Below are 19,762 nucleotides of genomic sequence, written 5' to 3'. Positions count from 1 at the left end.
TTCTCCGCATTAAAAAGGGTCAGACCTGGATCCAGAGAGGGATTCTAGAAGGAAAGAGACCTTCTTCTGCATATTTTTTTTACTAACACTTAAACAAATAGTTGCGCTTTGTTCTACCCTTTTTCATCTCAGACCTGAACCCATTGGTTTGTATTAATATTGATTTCTTTGGGACTTTATTTGAATGATGTTGCACATGGCATTCTCATGTGGTTTAAAGAAAAGAAGAAGAGGAAATGTTAACATGCATGCACAATTCCCAATACATAATTAGGATTTTCAAAAGAGATAATGGGTGGGATGGGAAATACAATTCAAAACCTTGCTGATCATCTGCTGTATATTTTAATTTTTCTAAAGTATAGATTAAAAAAATTAACCTTTCTAAAAGGGTAAAAATGAGTGGGGAAAAGGAGGGAGACCTTTGTTGATGGGCAGATTACTAGGATCCATGTGATTATTTAATATAATTGATTATCAAGTATTTTCAATTTCTTCTTCTATTAACCTAGTTTAAAATTTCTTTATCCTGTTATGGATGTGTTCTTCACCCATTTAATTTTTTTAAAAAGTATTTAGAGAAGACACCCCAAATTTAAATAAGAATACAGCTATTTCATACTCTTGGTGTGCTAGAAAGTGCAGGTGAAGGCTTTATTTAGTAGTAGCATGAAATTATATTATAGTGCATTGGTGCCACTATGTACATATGGAAGCATGCATATTATATTTTAATAATATGAAAAGCATAGCACTTGGACTATAAATCTGACTAATAATAATAATTATTATTATAATTTCATATTCTCCTAACTAAACAACACCACCATGCTTATATTTATGAGGTGGAGAAAATTTGCAAGCCTTGAAATGTTCCTGAATTTTCTCTTTTTCTGTGTCTCTTAAAAGCCCATGAAAGAATTCTATTAAAAAAAACACTGCAGGACATTTATGTTGAATACAAATTTTAAATTGGCACTGGCTTTAAAAATATATCAATACTTCCTTCCTCTTGAAGTTGCTGTTCAGTTACTATTATTATAGATTCATTATTTCTTATGTGTTCTGAATCAGTTTTTTTTTATTGTTAATTTTGGTCCCTAAATTCCAAAGAAATCTATGCTGAATTAGTTTATTTTATATATACAAAATAATACTAATTTATTTAGTTTATTTTATATATAAAATAAAAAAAACCTTTTTGTTTTTTGTTTTAATATAACACCCACAGTCCCTAACAATTGCTACTTACTAATGGGACTCTGAGAGAGATGTCATAATTTTGCTATAATGGGCTGTAACCCCAATTCGACCTCAGTCTTGCAGCAGCTCCGGGCTGAGAAAAGTGAAACTCTAGCAGGTCTCCAGAGGGTGGCGCACGAGGCCGACTGACAGTAAGGAGCTGGCAGCGGGCTCGCGCTCCAGGCGCGCGCCCAAGCACTCTAGCATCCACCCAACTCCCCCATTTAGTACGCGAGTTTACCTCTAGAGGTCATCAGGCAGGATTTACGACTGGACAACAAAAGCACGTGATATGAAGTCGTACCCCATATTTGGGTGCCTACGTAGGAGGGAACCAAGTACTTGTCCCAGTCATTTCCATAATTCATCATAAATTGTGCAAGGGTGCTATAGACGCACCAAAAAACGAAGCAAAGAGCCACAAATCAAGGCCCCCCGATTAAAAAAAAGCCAACAACAACAACAACAAAAACCCCTAACAAGCCCCAACAACAACAACAAATGAGCTCCTATTTTGTAAACTCATTTTGCGGTCGCTATCCAAATGGCCCGGAGTACCCGTTACATAATTATGGAGATCCGAGTGCCGTGAGCGAGCAATTCAGGGAATCGGCCAGCATGCATTCCGGCAGGTACGGCGGCTACGGCTACAATGGTATGGACCTCAGCGTCGCCCGCTCTGCTTCCAGCCACTTTGCGCCAGGGGGGGCCACAGAGAGGGCTCGCGGCGGCAGTTACCCCTCCAGCGCCAGCGCCAGCGCCAACGCCAGCGCCGCCACCCCCGACGCCAGGTACGCCAACCGGGCGGCGGCCGCTCACTCGCCTCCGCCTGAGTCGCTGCCTTGCGCCGCCGTGACCGCCTCGCCTGTCAGCGGCGACGCTCATCACGGTGGGGGGAAAACCTCCACCGTTAACTCGACCACCAGCACTTCGTCCACCTCCAGCGGCACCGCCAGCGCCAGCACCAGCCACCTGGGCAGAGAAGGGCTTAGCACGTCGCCGGTCGCCCAGGAGGATCCTCCCGCCAACAACGAGCAGGCGTCCTCTCAGCAGAACGACCAAAACACAGCTCAACAGGCTCCCCAGCCCCAGATCTACCCCTGGATGAGAAAACTTCACATAAGCCATGGTAAAAGCATGCCCAGTTTTCTTTATATATAACCTAATACAGCAGATCTAGAGGCAGACGGGGAGAAGGGAGAGGGGCCAGGGAACCGAGGGGACACAAGGTTGGCCAAAAAAGAAACTAGGTGGGGGACAAGAAACTTCCTTCTCCTTCCACGCCTCCCTCGCACGGGAGCCCATGTTTGTCGGACTAGCTTCTAGTTCAGGTGGGTCTCTCTCTCTCTTGAGGAAGCCACAAACTCTTCCCATCCTCGCCCCCTTGGAAAGGACAGCGCAGCTGAAGGTCAGTGGAGGATGGAAATCTGGGTAATGTAAGACAATCTCTCCTAAGGACTCTTCTCCAGGTCTCCAAGACTGGGCGCTTGAATGGAAATGGTGGGACTGAGCGAGAGAACCAGCCTGAATAGTGCGTGTCAGCTTCGGTAATTTATGGCGAAGATTGTCCAGTGAAAACACCGTTACTAATTATATCCAAAAAGAAGTTGAGGAAATAGTGTGTGCGTGCTTGTGAGTGTTTTGGGGGTGGGGGGGTGGAGACAGGAGGGTGAGATTTATCTGGGAGAAAAGTAGGGGAAACTTAGGGGAGCCTAGAGTGAAGGGTCTCAGGGAAGCTAGTTCTGCAGCCCTTCAGCCTCGGCATGGAAATAATTTCTCCTTCAGCCAGACTGGCAAAGCAAGTGGGTTTCAGATGAAAAGTGGACCTGGTCTGGGACCAGACTGAGGGGGAGATTGTTAGTTTTTCTTTTAAGCAGATAACCGGGAAGTAAGTTCTTTAGAAAACTTTACACACAAGTAGAGACCCGGCTGAAGAACAGTTGAGCAAGCGAACTGCGTGCTCTCCAGCTTCCGGGCTGGAATTGAATTGATCAGCTTTTCATTAAGAGAATCAAAGGGGAGGTTGTTTAAACTTCACCAGGCTTGAATTACTTGAGGAGGGTTGTGGGGGAGGACAGAGAGAGAGAGAAAACAGGAGGAGGAGAGAAGGAGGAACTTGTTGAGTCTTTCCCTCAAATCAACATACTAACAAGAGAAAGAAATCTGAGGGAAAGAAAAACGGACAGCAAGGAGCCAAAATGAAGGGGGAGGGTATGTCCCTTTTGCCAAAGTCTAAACCGGTTCCCTTATTATTTTCTTTTCCCCTGTTGCAGACAACATAGGGGGGCCCGAAGGGAAAAGGGCTCGGACAGCTTACACCCGATACCAGACCTTGGAGCTGGAGAAAGAGTTTCACTTCAATAGGTACCTGACCCGCAGGAGGAGGATTGAAATAGCACATGCTCTTTGCCTCTCAGAGAGACAAATCAAGATATGGTTTCAAAACAGGCGCATGAAATGGAAAAAGGATAACAAGCTGAAGAGCATGAGTATGGCAGCTGCAGGAGGAGCCTTTCGCCCTTAAGAGATATGCCAGCCCTGCTTCTCTCCCCCATCCCCCCACCCCATCCCAGAGAGGGATAAACAATACAAGTACAAAAACACCACAACAATTCAACAGTATTATATAAATGCTGACCCTGCGTAGGCGCAGTCAGTAATTGCTCTTTGCTTAACTTCCCTAAAAGGGCGAATCAACCCTCTGCTGATGTATCTTAATAATCATGAGCCTGTTTAATTGAGCCTTCCTAGTGCGCGGCGTTTTACAGTAGATCGGCTTCCCTGTGCATTTCTTTGTCTTGAATAGCTTTGTCTTTTTTTTTAACGTAGATGTTTTAACTTATTTATATGAAGCAAGTGGCGTTACTTGAAGTAATTGTAAAAACAGGAAAAAAATAGTCCTACGCAAACATTAAAAAAAGGAAAGGAGGCTTCCCTTCCTTCCCTTCCTTCCTCCTTCCCACACCCCACTCTCAGTCTGGTTTAAACCCAGTGTTTTTCTCTGTGTTGTTTCCCTCGCTGTGCTTAACCATGCATGTGTGTTTGAACGTGTCAGTGTATGTATAACTCCAAGCTGTGGCCAAGATTTCCAATCAGAAAAAATACTACCTAATTCCTGTGTCATTAATGACTGTTGTAGAGGTGAAATAATGAAACAAGCTGAACTTGTCCAAACGTGTAGTGAATAGTGAATCTGTGACGAAAACTGTGATTCCAGACAGTATGTCCTTGCTGTGCCTTTGTATATGACTTTTTGCACGAACACTTAAAAAATGGCTTTTATTAAGCGCAGCTTCGGAAAAGTAAAAGGGTTGGGGGTGTTGTTGTTTTTGTTTTGTTTGTGGTCAAAATTACAAATAGAGTCAAAATTTGGCTATTTGAACAAAAATGTGATTTTTTTTTAAAGAAATGTGGATTTTTTTTAACTGACTGGAAAAATAAACTTTCTTTTATAAGGGATCATCTCCCCCTTTTCTTTCTACTCTGTATTTTGCCTTTTGAGGGGGAGCTGGTCTGTACCCTACAGAGACTCATATATTGCTCCACATTTAGTCTGGAGACTAAAGTTGGAGACGAAACTGAGCCCAATAGCCCCTGTAAACTGGAGCAAAGATTGCTTTCTGTGTTGAATGTTGTATAAGAAACAAAAAAGTGTTTGTCATTTTTTGGGGGGAAGGAAGATACCACACTGTTAACTCTTTTTCCCAAACAAACAAACAAACAAACATTTGCTTTCCTCAACTTCATTTCTAAGAACTTTAGCTTTCTAGAGGGAACTAACAAAAAACTAACTGGTGGACAGTTACAGATATCTTGCAGAGAGACTCTTACACACAATCTACCATGAATTACACTTCTCCTTGTGCAATTTTAACAGATATTGGGGAAAGACTTAGATCAACTCAAATAAATATGTATTTCTTTGTTTAGCTTTGTTACAATTAATTTTGCTAGAAATGTAACACTACTTACCCAACCCAGGGCTTGAATGGTTAATGCTTCTGAGTTCCTAAGAGTAACTAAAGATCTGTAGATTTACAGGCAAAGTACACTGGTATCTTCCCTTAAAAGTTATAAAGCAGTAAACTTTATAAGCCCAAGTTCCAGCTATATGACATTTAGATACCAAATGAATAGGGTTTTGTCTATGAATTACATCGTAAAATCATCCATAGTACAGACAGATAGGCTCACTGGCTATAAAAAGTCACGTGGTGCCATTAAAGTAAGTTTTATGGTTCTGGGGAGTTGTCATCCAACATTATATACCACATAACATATAATAACACTGACGCTGGACTTCATTTGACTCTCTTACAGGCTACGTGCGCCTCCTGGTCATTCAAATTGTCAGGGTTTAGGTACAGAAGTATCTCTCCCCAAGTTCTCAAATACTCAGTGAAAAAAAGCGCTCAAGGTAAGTTATGTGCGCAAGTTGCTTAAGTTTATTTTTTCAGTAGAGAACTCGGCTATATTTTTGCCTTACTCCTTGTTTTTGGACCTGGCAGTATTTTGAAATAATCCAATAACCGCTTCAAGGGGCTGCTTTAAAGACAGGGTGATTTTTACAATCTGCTCCAAATCCTATGTAATTTGTACTTTTCTGGAGTTGAGCTGATAAATATAAGAACAACAAATTTTATTCTCATCTTAATCCCGAATCAAACATTACAGTCTGAAGCAAGAAAAGCAGAACAAGAGTCTTTGGCAGAGATGGATTTTGAGGCCTAACTTTAATTATGTTGGCTAAAGCAAATGATAATGACTTCCTTTGCTCCATGAAAGATTTTTGTTTGTTTGTTTCTATCAATTGTATTTATGGGAAGAAGAGTCCGCAGGCCAATTTAAAAAGAAATAATTGGAGGAGGGAGATGGTTTTGGCTATAAACCTGTTGGAAGAGTCAACAACCCCATTGTTATTGGCATGTCTGGAATATTTTCATCTAGATGAAATATTTACATATAACAATAAAGGTGTTTTAGTTGATTTTAAATACTGGATTCTTGGGTCTTCTCTACCTTCCAGAATTAATCACACATGCACCTTGTATACTGTACACAAGTTGTTGCTTTTTCTGTGATCTTAATATTTGTACACCGTATACACAGCATATGTTGCATATTGCTCATTCCAACGTGCATTCTTTTTATACCTTCTTCTATATACCTGCTTCTCCTATTCTTCCTTCCAATGTGAGGAAATAGATCATAACTTTAGATTCTGCATACCATTATATCCCTGGAAATTACTGAAGACTGTCTCTAAGTTTATAGGTCATAATAAACAAGCCCATTTATGTAGCTAGCTACCGTTCTCTTTTCTCTCTGTTTTCTTTCTCTATTTTACTGGCTGGCAATTGTTGGGGTAGGCCCCCAGCTGCCTGTTTATTTCAACATCCTTTTTTTATTTAAGCAGACACTTCTCACTAGAGTGTGATTGCACAGCAATAAAGTTTATGACCGGATTTAGATCTAAGTCTTTGAATTTCCAGGGTTGAAAGAAAGCATGAAAGAACATTGGTGTTTTTTTTAAACTTTCCCTTGCCTGCCTGCCTCCTGAAGGCAGAACCTAAAAATTCTTACTCCTAGAAATTTAGGAAAGCAACTGCTAAGGACACAGTAGCAATTTTATATACAAAATAAAATGAATGATTTTGCAAGTGAACAAGGATTTAGTGGATTTAAAGAGATGAAGCTACAGGATATCTACATCATAATCAGGGGGTTTAAGCCTAAGAACTACCTGAGGTAATCAACAGATTCCCTTCCTAAACTCTTGCTAATAATAATTCAGCTGTTGGTCAAAGTATATGTCACACTAAACTATTAGAGTTTATTTCAATTAAATGTCAAATGAAGCTTCACTTCTCTATGTCTTAATTTCTTTCTGCACATTATACAGAATTAAAAAGCAGTTTGCATAAGTCTTAAAATCTCAGTGGTATCTGGTAAAATAATAGAATCTTACCCTCTTCTGGCTGTTATTTAGAAAGAGACAGATTTTGTGGAGGCATTAATAAATATTTGAAGATCTGGAAACTTCTATCATTTTTAAGTTGACTCTAATTATGAATATAGGCACTCATAGTCATTTACATTGTGCGTGCATGTATGTGATCTCTCTTCACACTTATATGAAATAGAATTAATGGTATAAATATATTGTTATTTGTGTCCTGCCAGCCCAAACTCGGTTTTATGCAGGGATTCCTCCCTGCCAGATTTAGCGTAGTTAAGATGTGTTGAATTTTCAACAAGATTTAGCAAGATTTAGAATGGGGGAAGGACCGTTATTTTACCTTTGAGCCCTGCTTGTTTTCTTAAGTAAAATAAAAAGAGGAAGGATATACAGATTTAATTTAAATATATAAAAAATACAAGTCTGCAATCCCACTTTCAGAGGAAACTAGCTTTTCAGTTGAAGCAGCATTGCTCTCTACAGGGTTACTGATGGTTTCCTACACATTCAAAAGCAAAAAGGTCCTACATGCCAAAGGCAGAATTCTCCACATAAAATACTATTCAAGCCATAATGCATTATTTACTTCAGCTTAAAAGTGCCGTGCTAAAGTTTTGCTGAGCTTCCCTGTTTTAAATACAGGGGAGAAATGCTGCTTAAACCAGCTGGGGCCAGGGGAAAATAGCCCGATTCTTTCGCCTTGTGTTTCTTTTCTTATTGCTATGTTTATTACCACACATGAGGAAGGAAATCCTTCTACAGTGAGATCTTAAAAACCAAATGTGGTAGTCATCCTTAAAGACTATTTACAATTAGGGAACATAATTCCATGATTTAGAGGCTAAATGTTGTTCAGATTCTTTCTTGTTAATGCTCCTTTTTCCATATCTAGTTATTTCCTGAACTAACAACCACTCAGTGGACCCACTGCTCAGTGGAAAGATGGCTGAATGAACATACTGATTTCACAGACAGAGCAGGGAAAGACATACAGTTCTATCAAAGTTCTCTACCAATAAGTGACCTTCTGCATTTCTTCTGAAAAGTGCATACTCCTGAATTCAATGAGATTGTGCAAACTAGCCTGCAGATCACAATAAACAAAATTAAATTATATTAGCCTCCTAACTCCAAAGGGAGGATTGCAACATGTGTAGGAGCAGAAAACATTTCCCCCTCAAAATGATTATTTTAGTCTCTTTCTGTCATTTCATACCAGAGCAGTAAGTTGAATAAACAGGCCAAAATATACTCATCTGCTCAAACACTTATTACTCCAAAATAGAACACTGTAAATCAGATTTTTAAAATTAAAAAAGTGTATTTGCATAAATGTTGAAAATGCCATTGCTATTTTATTTTCTTATGGTAAGAATAATACTTTATTTTCCTTCACCTTATCAGATGCTCTTTATGGATGTTAGAAAGTTCAATTGTATCAGCTCAAGTCAGTGTTTTGGATTTTAGCAAGGTAACTATGTCACTTCCCCTCTACTGAAAGCACAAATACGACTTTTGAAATTCACATGACATGTGATCAGCATGCACCTTCTGTTCAAAGCCTTATGAAAAAAAAAATTAGCTCCATTATGCAAGTGAAAGAAATACTGCTGGTATATTCTACTGTTTCTATTGAACAGTTTAATGCTGAGATTAGCAATTAGAGCTCCTGCATCAGATTTTCTTATTTGCCTTTCTCCTTACTTCTAACTTCCCTTCCCCTTGAAAGAACAAGACTGTTTTTTGGAGATATAATTCAGCTTTGCAGTTTTCTATTAATTCTGACCGTATACATTGTAGACCTTTTTGGATTCTGTAAAATCCAAGTAGCCAGTTTCAGTATTTCTTACAAGCAGGCTTTCTCTGGGAGAAAAGAACTACATCTTTCTTGCTTAGACAGATGCAGTCAATGCAATATAATTACAAAGAAAAGTATATCATACTGTGTTTTTGCAAAAGTGTGTCTCTTCAGAATCCCTGGAATCTGCTCCTCTCACCTTGTTCCCGATCTTCCACAATGGCTTTTCAATAATAATATTTGTTATGAAGGTTATTGGGTAATTATTGCAGTTTTGTGAAACAGTCGTTGCTCGAGGTGAAGTCTGTCTCTGAATAATAAATGGCAGCTCTTGCAGTTCATTGCTAGGTTAAGTAAATGCAGAAAGGAAGATAAATCTGCACACTCTGAGACTCACCAGCAGAGCTCGCTTTAGACCAAGTTCATCACCAATTCGCTTTTCCTTGGACAAGGCTTCACAAATCCACTGGATCAGTTCTTCAGTGTGTTGCTTCTGTTATTGCTATTAAAAAGACTTGGTAAAATGGTTCATATCTTAATATTATACACTGGGCTAGTCTATTTCAGAGCCTGTAGTTTACCCCCGTCACAGAGGCTACCAGCCCCATTCAGTTTAATCTGTTTTTTTTCAGCAGTGGCAAAATGTCTTTGGAAAGTGATTTTAGGTTTTGCTTACAATGATATACTTTTTTTAAGGACCGCTCCTTTTTTCTTCTTCTTTCTTTTTAAGAACACCACATCCTTCTAGATCCTTTAGGAAAACTTAATGGGAAAAGGAAGGCTGCTGAGCTTAATCCTTCTTTAAGGAGATAGAAGCTGCATTGCTTTTGTATATCTTTGTGATTAGGGCGTAACTACTCCAGGTCAAAAAGTTGAGGGTCAAAAGTTTACGCCTTGCACTGCTCTTAGTCATGAGCAGCCTAGACAGAGTTTGATGTCAATGTTATAGCCAAGATCTTGACTATCAACACAAAAGATAAAACATCTTTGAGTTAAGTGCGGATCGCAGTATGGACTCCAGGTGAACTCTAGTGTTTGGTTGAATGACCTCAATTACTGAGGGAAGGAGAGAAAATTCCTCTTTTCAGAGAAGAATACACATTGTATTTCATCTTCAATTATCAAGCAGAGACTTTCCCTGAATCAGGTGAATATGATGCTAAGACACACATAGCTCCATTCTTCTGCAGAAATGCATGTGAGCTGCATATACTGATATAAATATCTTTCTGAGTGCTGTACAAATAAATACTAACCAATTCGTTCAGGAGAATTTCCATTTATTTTAATGATCCAGAGTTGCACCTTTCATGAAGAGAACTACAGTCGATGAAAATTCCTTTTATCCTTTGTATACTTGTGTCTTGATTACAGCTTTTCCTAATTTTGTGTCCTCCAGAAATTTTGAGCTACCATTGGTAAAATTGTCCAAATGCATTTAGAGGATGTCATGATAGAGAAAGCTGCTTTTGTCTGAGATGTTTGCTGGACTAATACAGATTTATCTTTAAAAACTCATCAGCTGTCTTTTTAAGTCCCTTTTGGAGGAAGGAAGACTGATGCATATAAATGTGTAAAAAAAGGTTTAGCAGTGTATCGTTTGCATTGCACTTTCTATGTTTCAATACATAGCGAACTGTACACAACTTACTCAGTTCAGTTATAAGTGGGTTTTTAAGTAATATTTGGATTTTGGGGGTGAAACATCTAGGATAATATGTGATGTTTGCTCTTGAAACAACAAATTTATAATTTTATTTTAAGTAAGAAAATATATTTGCATTACTTTATACATGCATATAATGTGTACATATAACACACATATTTTCCTTTGATGAAACACTTATTTAATATTACATTTAGAGAATAATTTTCTTCTTCCAAGAAGCAGAACTGGACGGTTGGAAGGGTTTATTTAATCTGCAAAAATGGGGTTATTTTTTTTAAAAACACAGCCTCAATTAGTTGATTTCATATTTTTGCAAAATATTTTCTGTGTTATATATGTTATCACAAATAGATAAGTTACTACAGGAGTATAGAACATTTCCCTGCAAGACTGAGCAAAGTACTATCTATACATATTGACCAAGGAGCGGCATTTTTGGAATTCGGTGCAGCTTCTGACCAAGGGAGCAAAGCTGAACTTTATATGGGGGTTTGCTTTGGAACTGGAAAAAGTTGTTCTGTATAGATGCAATTACAGAAAGATAGTAAAAAGTCCTTTCTAGAAGAAGAAAATAGTTTTTAAGAAAATATATCCATATTTTCACTATACAAATACAGTAGAAAGTGTATTCTGTAGGAACAAACTATTCTGGTTATAAGACAGTGGTTGCATAGGTGTTGAGTTTCTGGAAATTTGACAATCTGTTTTGATTTTTTTTTTCATTGATATGCTTCTTGGTGTATTTTTCTTGGAAATTCTTCTAAAATACCAATCTCTCTCTCTCTTCCATATCTTAAATTTAGGGGAAGATAATCAGAAAACACTGTTAAAATACTGTTTAAAACATCTGAGTGTAAAGTTAAGGAGCACACCTTCCTCCCAAAAATCTCAGGATTGCCAGATTTGGTAGTACTTTTGAATTCAATGGTCCTATCTCCAGATAAGTGTATATAGCATAAAATCTGGAAGGCAGAATATAAACTGAATATAATTTCTCTACCCACAGAAAATGGTAGATGTCTTTGGACTTTTTTTTAAAAAAAATAACAAATTAATGAATCAGAGCTTTGTAAAAGGTGGGAAACCTGCCTTTCCCCTTTCTTCACTACTTTTGCCTTAAGGTGAAATTTGAAGGCAATCAGTTTAAGTGTTGAAGAAAGGGGAAATTTTCAAATACACATTGATGTTTTCAGGAGTTCTTGGCATTCTTTTTTCAAATTGTTTTGGGGGAGGGAAACCAATTTTAAAAGCTTTTTATTTTCTTGCTACTTTAGATAAATTTAGAACAAAAGACAGAGTGTATGTTGATGTGAATATTGCATATGAATACCAATCCTCAGCCCTCGAGGTCAGTACAATTAAGATAACTTGATTCTCAATTTTTCTGGTTGCAAAGAACAATTTCGCTGCCCCTTTCTTTTCAATATTTTTTTATTCTGTCTTTATTATTTTTATAAACCAATGAACATGCATAATACTCCTTCCGCCTTCTATTTTCCACTCAACAGCAACCCTGTAAGGTGAGTTGGACTGAGAAGACTAGCCCAAAGTCACCCAGTTGGCTTTCATGCCTAAAGTGGGACTAGAATTTGCAGTCTTGTTTGTTTAGCCTGCTGCCTTAACCACTAGACCACACTGGCTCTGTCTGTATCTTCAACACTCAGACTCCTTTTCAAGAATAACTGTTAAGGGAATACAAAGACCAGAAACAGTCAAGTTTCATGATGGAAATTCTTACAGATAGATGTATGGGTTCAGCTAGCATTTCTTCCAGTGTCAAAACCCAAGTGTCAAATGCTGAGCTTCAAATAAATTCTTTTTAATCTTTTTTTTTTTAAAATTCTAGAAAGCGAAAGGCAAATATAGTCCCTACATTTCACAAAGATTACGTTTTTGTCCTAGTATAATTTCAGGGTCTTTCCCATTTAGGAATAAAAGATTTAACCAAAGCCTTCTCCTCCCACCCCCCGCTTTTTAAAGGGACGCCCTCGAAGATCTCCTGGAAAAAAAAACTAAGTCCAAGGCCGAGGTGAACTTCAGGTCAACTTGTCTAACAAATATGAAAATGTCGCTTGGTGAAGGGGCACGCCTTGTTATTTAACAAAGACTGTCAATGTGTAAGATTAATAAGCAACAAAATGTGCCCAGTGTCACTTTTCGGTTACTTTGAAACTGGGGGCAGGGTTGTATTGAACAAGGAAAGCTGGGTTAAATATACTAAAAATGCATCAAATCAGTGGCAAGGCAGGGTGCTGAGTTTGTTGATCAGCCATCTTCTCTTCCAGGCATGTGTGGCAAGACAAAAGTGTGTGTGTGTGTGTGTGTGTGTGTGTGTACATGTTTTTTTGCTCCAGATGGACACTACTCTTCTATAGGCAGTGACCATCAAAGGAAGACAAATCTGCAATTTTGCTTCTCTGATATCAGATCTTGCGAAAAGATCCCTGTAGCTTTTTATCTGTTTCTTCTTTAATTTCAGTAAATTATCCCTCAGTCCAGACTAGCTCAAAGCAACTGCTGCTAGAACTTTTGATCTGGAGGTGAGGGAGGCTCTCTTGTCAGTGAAATCATCTTCACCTCCCCAAAAGGCTGCACATGTGTGTGTGTGTGTGTGTGTGTGTGTGTGTGTGTGTTACTGAAGAGGATGGTGCTTAATGCTGGCTAGGCCAGGTTTCTGGGTCCAGTATGTGTGCCTGTAACAGAGCATAAATCTCTGGAGACATAGGGGCGGGGGGGGGGGGGATGTGTGAACTGCTGCTGGAGAGATAATCCTCGGTGGTCTTGGCCCGGCTCTTGTTTATGATATGATAGGGAAACCATCAAGACAAGGAACAGGCCCATCTCTGGAATCGGAAAGAATCACCTATCCTGAGTACCATGCAGCAGCTGATCAGCTTTGGTCTCCTTGGAGATTTACAGGGCCTGCAGAGTAGAACCATTTTTATTTTTGTAGAGTTAAGCAAAAGGAGGCTCCCAGTGAAAGGCAGCGAAGGGAAGAGAATCGGGAGCACTAATCTTAAGCAGTGCTGGGACATGGTGTATTCAGCAGACAGAAAGAAGGTATTTGCTTTCTATTCATTATTATTATTATTATTATTATTATTATTATTATTATTATTATTAGTAGTAGTAGTAGTAGTAGTAGTAGTAGTAGTAGTAGTAGTAGTAGTAGTAGTAGTAGTACATGAAACCCAGTCAACTGAACATTCAAAAATGCATCACAAATACCAGACTGGTGCTAATATTTGATACGAGTTGCTGCCAGCATTCTAGGTATTAACCAAGTATCTTCTTATTTATCTATTATTATTATTATTATTATTATTATTATTATTATTATTATTATTATTATTATCATCATCATCATCATCATTGGGAGTCCTAGTTTTTCAATAGTTCTAGTCATCCTCAGGTCCTGAAGTGGGGGTGGGGGCTTTTGTTTCAAGAAAAAAGCTCTCCTGTTCAGAGTTGCTCATTGCAACTGCAGACTTGCTTCGGTTCCAATTTGACCCACACACAAGGACAGGACCTTAACTATTTAGACTCAACCCAAGTCCTGTTTGTAGCAATGAAATATTTAATCTCCCCTCCCCATATCCAACCCGGATGGCAACATCCACACTTCCACTCTCACTCCTTTTTAAACCATAAAATAGAAGTGGGGGGAAAAACAGGGAAAAAATGTTTCCCTTTGGGATCCAGTGGTGGGGTCTTCTCCGATGCCTACAAGTGTTTCATGGCCTACCCCAAGGAAATTACATTTGACTGCTTTCCACAGGTAAACCATGCCCCCCCAAAAATGCTTCATAAAAAGTCAGCTGGAGATGATAAAAGGGAAATTGCTATGCCCATTAACAGAGAAGACATATTTCTGGTATTAGCTAAAAACCTGGTCTTTGATTTTATAGGTCAGAGTTCAGGTGATAAAGAAAAGATGCAGTGGGGAAGTGAGGTAGGAAATGCAACAAAGATATAATAATCTTAATAATGAAATCTTCTTAAGGAAAGATTAACACTGGGGCACACACAGCTCCGCGTACGTAGCTCCCATTCCACCTCAAAATATTTGGTTAGAAGATTTTAATTTGGAAGCGATCATTATACTTATCCACACATAGATCATAGAAGGTAAATATAATAACAGAAATCTACATTTGCAGTGAAATAAAGGGGTAACTGACTCCCCATCTCCTGCAGATTAAGAAATCTGATTAAAACAGAGACAAATTAGAAACTAAACGGGTAGAACACAAGTATACCTATGTGATACTTTAGAATCTTATTTTAGCAGCATAGTTTTTATGGCACAGTATACCTGTCCATTCATGAGAAACTCCCATGGATTCATTATGATTTATTCTCAAGGAAATGGCCATAGGCTTGGTGCCCTATTGTAAGGATAAAGGAAGAGGGCCCCTCACTATGCTTATGTGATGGTTAAACAGATTTAGAATATCGCTGTTTATGCATAGGCTTCCTTATTCCTCTTGTTTTTAGCAGTGATGGCAAAGATTAAAAAAAAACTTTCAGCAGTGTTAGAATACATAAAAACACTTCTCTCACGTGAAGGCAATAGTTTTCATATTTGCGAAAGATTCTTTTTAAAAAATCACTAGGTTTGGTGATACAGAAAGTCATCTGGGCTTCAAGGAAAATTTGTTTCTGGTAACTTCTTGAATTTCTATGCTTCCTTATTAATACTTGCAGGATGACTTCATCTTTCTTAACTACTTTTATAACTAATTGGATTTCTGTTTGTTTTTGTCTATCAACTTTCATTTCGTATCTGCATCTCTAAGAAATGATCTGCCACTCTAGATTTGCCAACGGGTGTTGAGTATTTAGAATAACTAAATTACAGTAAAAACACCATTTCTGAAAGCCCTGGAGAAGGATCGGAAGGAAACAAATAGCTTCTTGCAATTAGTTGGCCTTTGTTTCTTAGTATTTAATAAATCTATTGATCATTCTACTACCGTTTTTTACTCTTTATAAATATTTCAAAATTCACTGAATAAAATCATGCTATTCATTCTCATCTTTAGCTGATGTGATTATCCTTTCAAAAACAGAACCGGGGAAGAATAGATCCAGGTGAAAAACAGATGTATAAAGATATGCTTGCACAGTATATCAGGATGAGAGCAACTTCTGCAAAACGAATTTTCCAACAGCTAAAATCCCTCCGTTTGTGTGTGTGTGTGTGTGTGTATGCGCGCGCGCGCCTTCGCATACTCACTCATGCCATAGCTTGTATTCAAGAACAATAAATCGTGAATATAGATCACCTTTGTTTTCTTCACTTGACGGGATACAGGCTTAGAATCTTCAGACAAACTCATAATTGCTGAATTCTTTAATGAATTTCTCTCTAAAAATTACAGAAACAGTAAGGGATCTTCTACAGATAATTGCTTGAATTTCCACAACCCTGAAGCCAGCAGATTTGTGATTAAGAGAACTTGGATTTAAGAAAGACTCCTAAGCCACTAAACTAGGATTTCAGAACCCACAAAACCCTTGACAGCTTAAATTTGCAGAATCGTTTTAGGGTCACCACCTTCTGTAATCCTTTAAAAACTTAAAAACGGATCTGATGCTGTTTTTGGTGACCTTCCTTCCTTCCACCCGTCCTTCGTTCCACATTTTACCACATAAATTGGACTGCACCCCTTCTTCCCTGAGAGGGGAAAACGCGCGTAGGCTGATCCTGCGTTGCTTCAACGAATCTTCCTTCTATTTCCTGATCCGGGCTCTGCCAACGGCATAGCAATTGGCCCTGTCGGTCAGGTGGTGGTGGTGCTGGTGGTGATGGGGTGGCAGTGGTATGTATCTCTTTGTGTGTCTGAATGTGTGTGTGTGTGTGTGTGTGTGTTTGAGCGCGCTGTGTATCCGAGCTCGCGCGTGTGCTTTAAGCTTTTGGGGTGGGAATTCCAGAAGAAGGGCGGGGGGGGGAGTTTGGAGCTCCAAACTTTGGCGGGAGGCGCTTGACAACAGCGGGGGGGGGGGAAGAGGAGGAGGCAAGGAGGGAGGGAGGGAAGGAAGGAAGGAGGAAGGGGCAGGAGGGAGGGGCCTCCTGGAGCCCAGAAAAACGACAACGCGAGAAAAATTAGTATTTTTGCACTTCACAAATTAATGACCATGAGTTCGTTTTTGATAAACTCCAACTACATCGAACCCAAGTTCCCTCCTTGCGAAGAATACTCGCAGCTCGGCGGCGGCGGCGAGAACAACTACCACCCTCCCCACTCCCATCAACACCCCCATCCCCATCATCCCCAGCAACAGCAAAAACTGCAGCAGCTGCACCTGCGCCAGCCTCTTCCCGATTTCTACCAGCGGCCAAGCAGGGAACCGGGATACCAGCCGCCGCAGACCCCCGAGGCTCGGTATCTCACGCAGCCCCCGCACTACCCTGACTCCCCCTACGACTACAACAGCCTCACTGCCACCCAAGGGCAGGAGCACCCAGCTCCCGGAGCCTCGCCACCCCTATCAGCGCCGCCGCTGCCGCCGGCTTCATCAGCTCCTGCCACGAAGGGCCATCAAGTGGCCTCCCAACCCTTGCTCCAAGGCCACGGCCCGCAGCCTCAGTCCCAGCAGCGTCCTTGCGAAGCAGCTCTGGGAGCAGCTTCCGTGGGTAGTCCTGGCTGCTCCCGTTTGCCCGAAAAAAGCGCGCCAGGCCTCAAAGAGGAGGCAGCACCGGTGGTGTACCCCTGGATGAAGAAGATCCACGTGAACACGGGTGAGTTGGCCTCCTCTAGAGGGATCTGGGACTGAGCGCGGCTAACTCCCCGGAGGCTGGGATAGGGCTGGACTCAGACCGGGGATAGCAACATTGGGGAGATGGCGCATTTCCTAGTTTTAAAGCGAAACCCAGAAAGAAAGGAGACGCGAGTACCCTTTTTGTAGGTGGGGCCCTTGAGCAAGAGATTTACTACGCCAAGCTGTTAAGGCAGTAATTATGGCCCCCATAAATTTAATAGCTCTGGCAGTGGCTCTGGGCGGTAGGTCTTTGAGCTTTCCTTGAGTCCAAATGCCCATCACCATTTTTACCGATCTCTAATTGTCCCCTCTTGTCAAGAGCCTGCAAAACCTTTTTTAAAAAGGAGCCCAGTGGCATTGAATTTATGGCACAATAATGATAACCTTCCCTTGCCTTCTTCTTTTGTGCATCTGGGTCTGTGCACGTGTACCTGCATGTGTGGATGGCTCAGTCAGCCCCAGCTACAATGGAGGGGAGCCCAAAAGATCTCGGACTGCCTATACAAGACAACAAGTCCTGGAGCTGGAGAAGGAGTTCCATTTTAACCGTTACCTGACCAGGAGGCGACGCATTGAGATAGCGCACACACTCTGCCTGTCTGAGCGGCAGGTCAAGATCTGGTTTCAGAACAGGCGGATGAAGTGGAAGAAGGATCACAAATTACCCAACACCAAGATGCGCTCCTCCAACAATTCTGGTCTCCACCAGCCAGCCAAACCTCCAGCCCAGCATCACCCACCAACTCCCAGAAGCAGGGCCACTTTAAACTCAGCCTCACTATGATGGTCAGACTCTTGCGGGAAAGAGACACTGCTATCTCCAACACTTCTCCAATTCTTGCCTCTTTTTCCTTTGGCCTGGGACCAAGCAATTGCATTGAGGGGTAGAAACAGCAGAATAAAAATCTGTGTTGATAAAAACCAAAAAGTAAATAAGCTTTGGACAGTATTCCTCCTTTGTAAATATGTCCTCATCTTGCCCTCCATGATCTTTTCTTTTTTTAAATTTATGGGAGTTTTGGATGGACCAAATGTTTAAAAAACACTATTTGTATAAATGTTTTGAGGCAACATAGTATTGATAAGTGACTTTGTGTGTAAATCCTAGGCTTGTGTTATTCTGTGAAATGTTTGTTCCTGCACCCTTGGAAGAAACAGAAGTAAACTGGTCTGATTTCACTAAAGTCATTTGGAAATTAGTGGGGGGGGGACACTCAGCAACCATGCAGTCTCATCCCTAACTGGCTGAAGAAAGTGTTTTCCATGTACCAAGAGTAATCTTTTTTTAAAGTGTAGTTCTTGCTCCAGTTGTGATAATAGTCTCCCTAACATTGCATTTATTATTTTTAAGAAAAATGAACCAATGTTACTCTAAAAGCTCAGCCTATACTCATGTCATATCACAGTCCATGTCTATGAACAATAGATGACTTCTATAGGTACACATTTGTGAAAATGTGTTTTGTGTGTGTATGTATGTATGTATGCATGTATGTATGTATGTATGTATATATATGATGTCCAGTGCTGTTAATAAATAATATTCTGTACACAAATAAAATTAAAATTAAAAGCCCTAGATCCATTGACAGAACCATGCATTTCCAAGATCTAGGCTTTGGTTGACACTTGTTTGGTCTTAAACAAGTAGATATATTGATTGATTGGGTTTGCCATCAGGTAGAAAAGGCTGAATCTTAGTGTTATAGATGACTATAGTATCATTCAGAATCAACACAAAGCATATTAGGTGGAATAAGGCATGTTGATTTCCAGAGCACTAATTTTCACACAGTACCTGACCGAGTCTTAGGCCCCTATTAGGCCCCCACAAGGAGGTGGGAGAAAGTCATATTGAAATAAACTGGACTAGAGTTGGGATGATGGGTTAAATAGGATGTTTGTAAGGTACTCAACTTGTAACACTCTTGTTCTTAAGTAGGCAACTGAGTTTAACTGTGATATCTATCAAAACCCACCCATCCTGCAAAAAACAATTCCATCTTTTTCCATTCTTGTTCAGAAGCTTTATCTTTTGTGTCTATACTATATCACTACTTCTATGCAACCAGAAATGGAGACTGTTCAGTACACTGGAGGAAATGATTAATATTATTCTTATCACACTAGCCGTACTTTTCACCATATTGTAACTGCATCTTTCTTTTGTTTATTTGTTAGTGGTGGCAACTTTTCTTTCAGTTTTAATAACACACCACTTCTTGGCTTATAATAAATTGGCATCCTTAATGCTAAACAATGGAGGAAGGGAGGGAGGGAGGAAGGGAGAGACAGAAAGACAGACAGACAGACCGTGAACTACCACATC

General features: G+C 40.0%; 3 protein-coding genes across 3 annotated transcripts in view; all 3 read left to right on the top strand.

Moving 5' to 3' along the window:
• The window catches only part of HOXA3 (homeobox A3), a 51,337-nt gene that overhangs the window by 6,792 nt on the left and 24,783 nt on the right, over positions 1-19,762 (top strand). The gene's annotated exons all lie outside the window — the stretch shown is intronic.
• Positions 69-6,236, top strand: HOXA5 (homeobox A5). Its single transcript, XM_014067824.2, has 2 exons — positions 69-2,371; positions 3,516-6,236. Exons 1-2 carry the CDS (start codon positions 1,744-1,746, stop codon positions 3,764-3,766), a joined length of 879 nt encoding a protein of 292 aa, XP_013923299.2. The 5' UTR covers positions 69-1,743; the 3' UTR covers positions 3,767-6,236.
• HOXA4 (homeobox A4) lies at positions 16,753-19,012 on the top strand. The gene is made up of 2 exons (XM_014067521.2): positions 16,753-17,413; positions 17,886-19,012. The coding sequence occupies exons 1-2, from the start codon at positions 16,804-16,806 to the stop codon at positions 18,215-18,217; spliced, it is 942 nt and encodes a 313-aa protein (XP_013922996.2). The 5' UTR covers positions 16,753-16,803; the 3' UTR covers positions 18,218-19,012.

The sequence above is a fragment of the Thamnophis sirtalis genome, unplaced genomic scaffold (assembly GCF_051295495.1).
Source record: "Thamnophis sirtalis isolate CommonGarterSnake01/CBP01778 unplaced genomic scaffold, rThaSir2_p1.2 scaffold_4, whole genome shotgun sequence".
NCBI lineage: Eukaryota > Metazoa > Chordata > Lepidosauria > Squamata > Natricidae > Thamnophis > Thamnophis sirtalis.
This window is presented reverse-complemented; position numbering and strand designations above follow the sequence as displayed.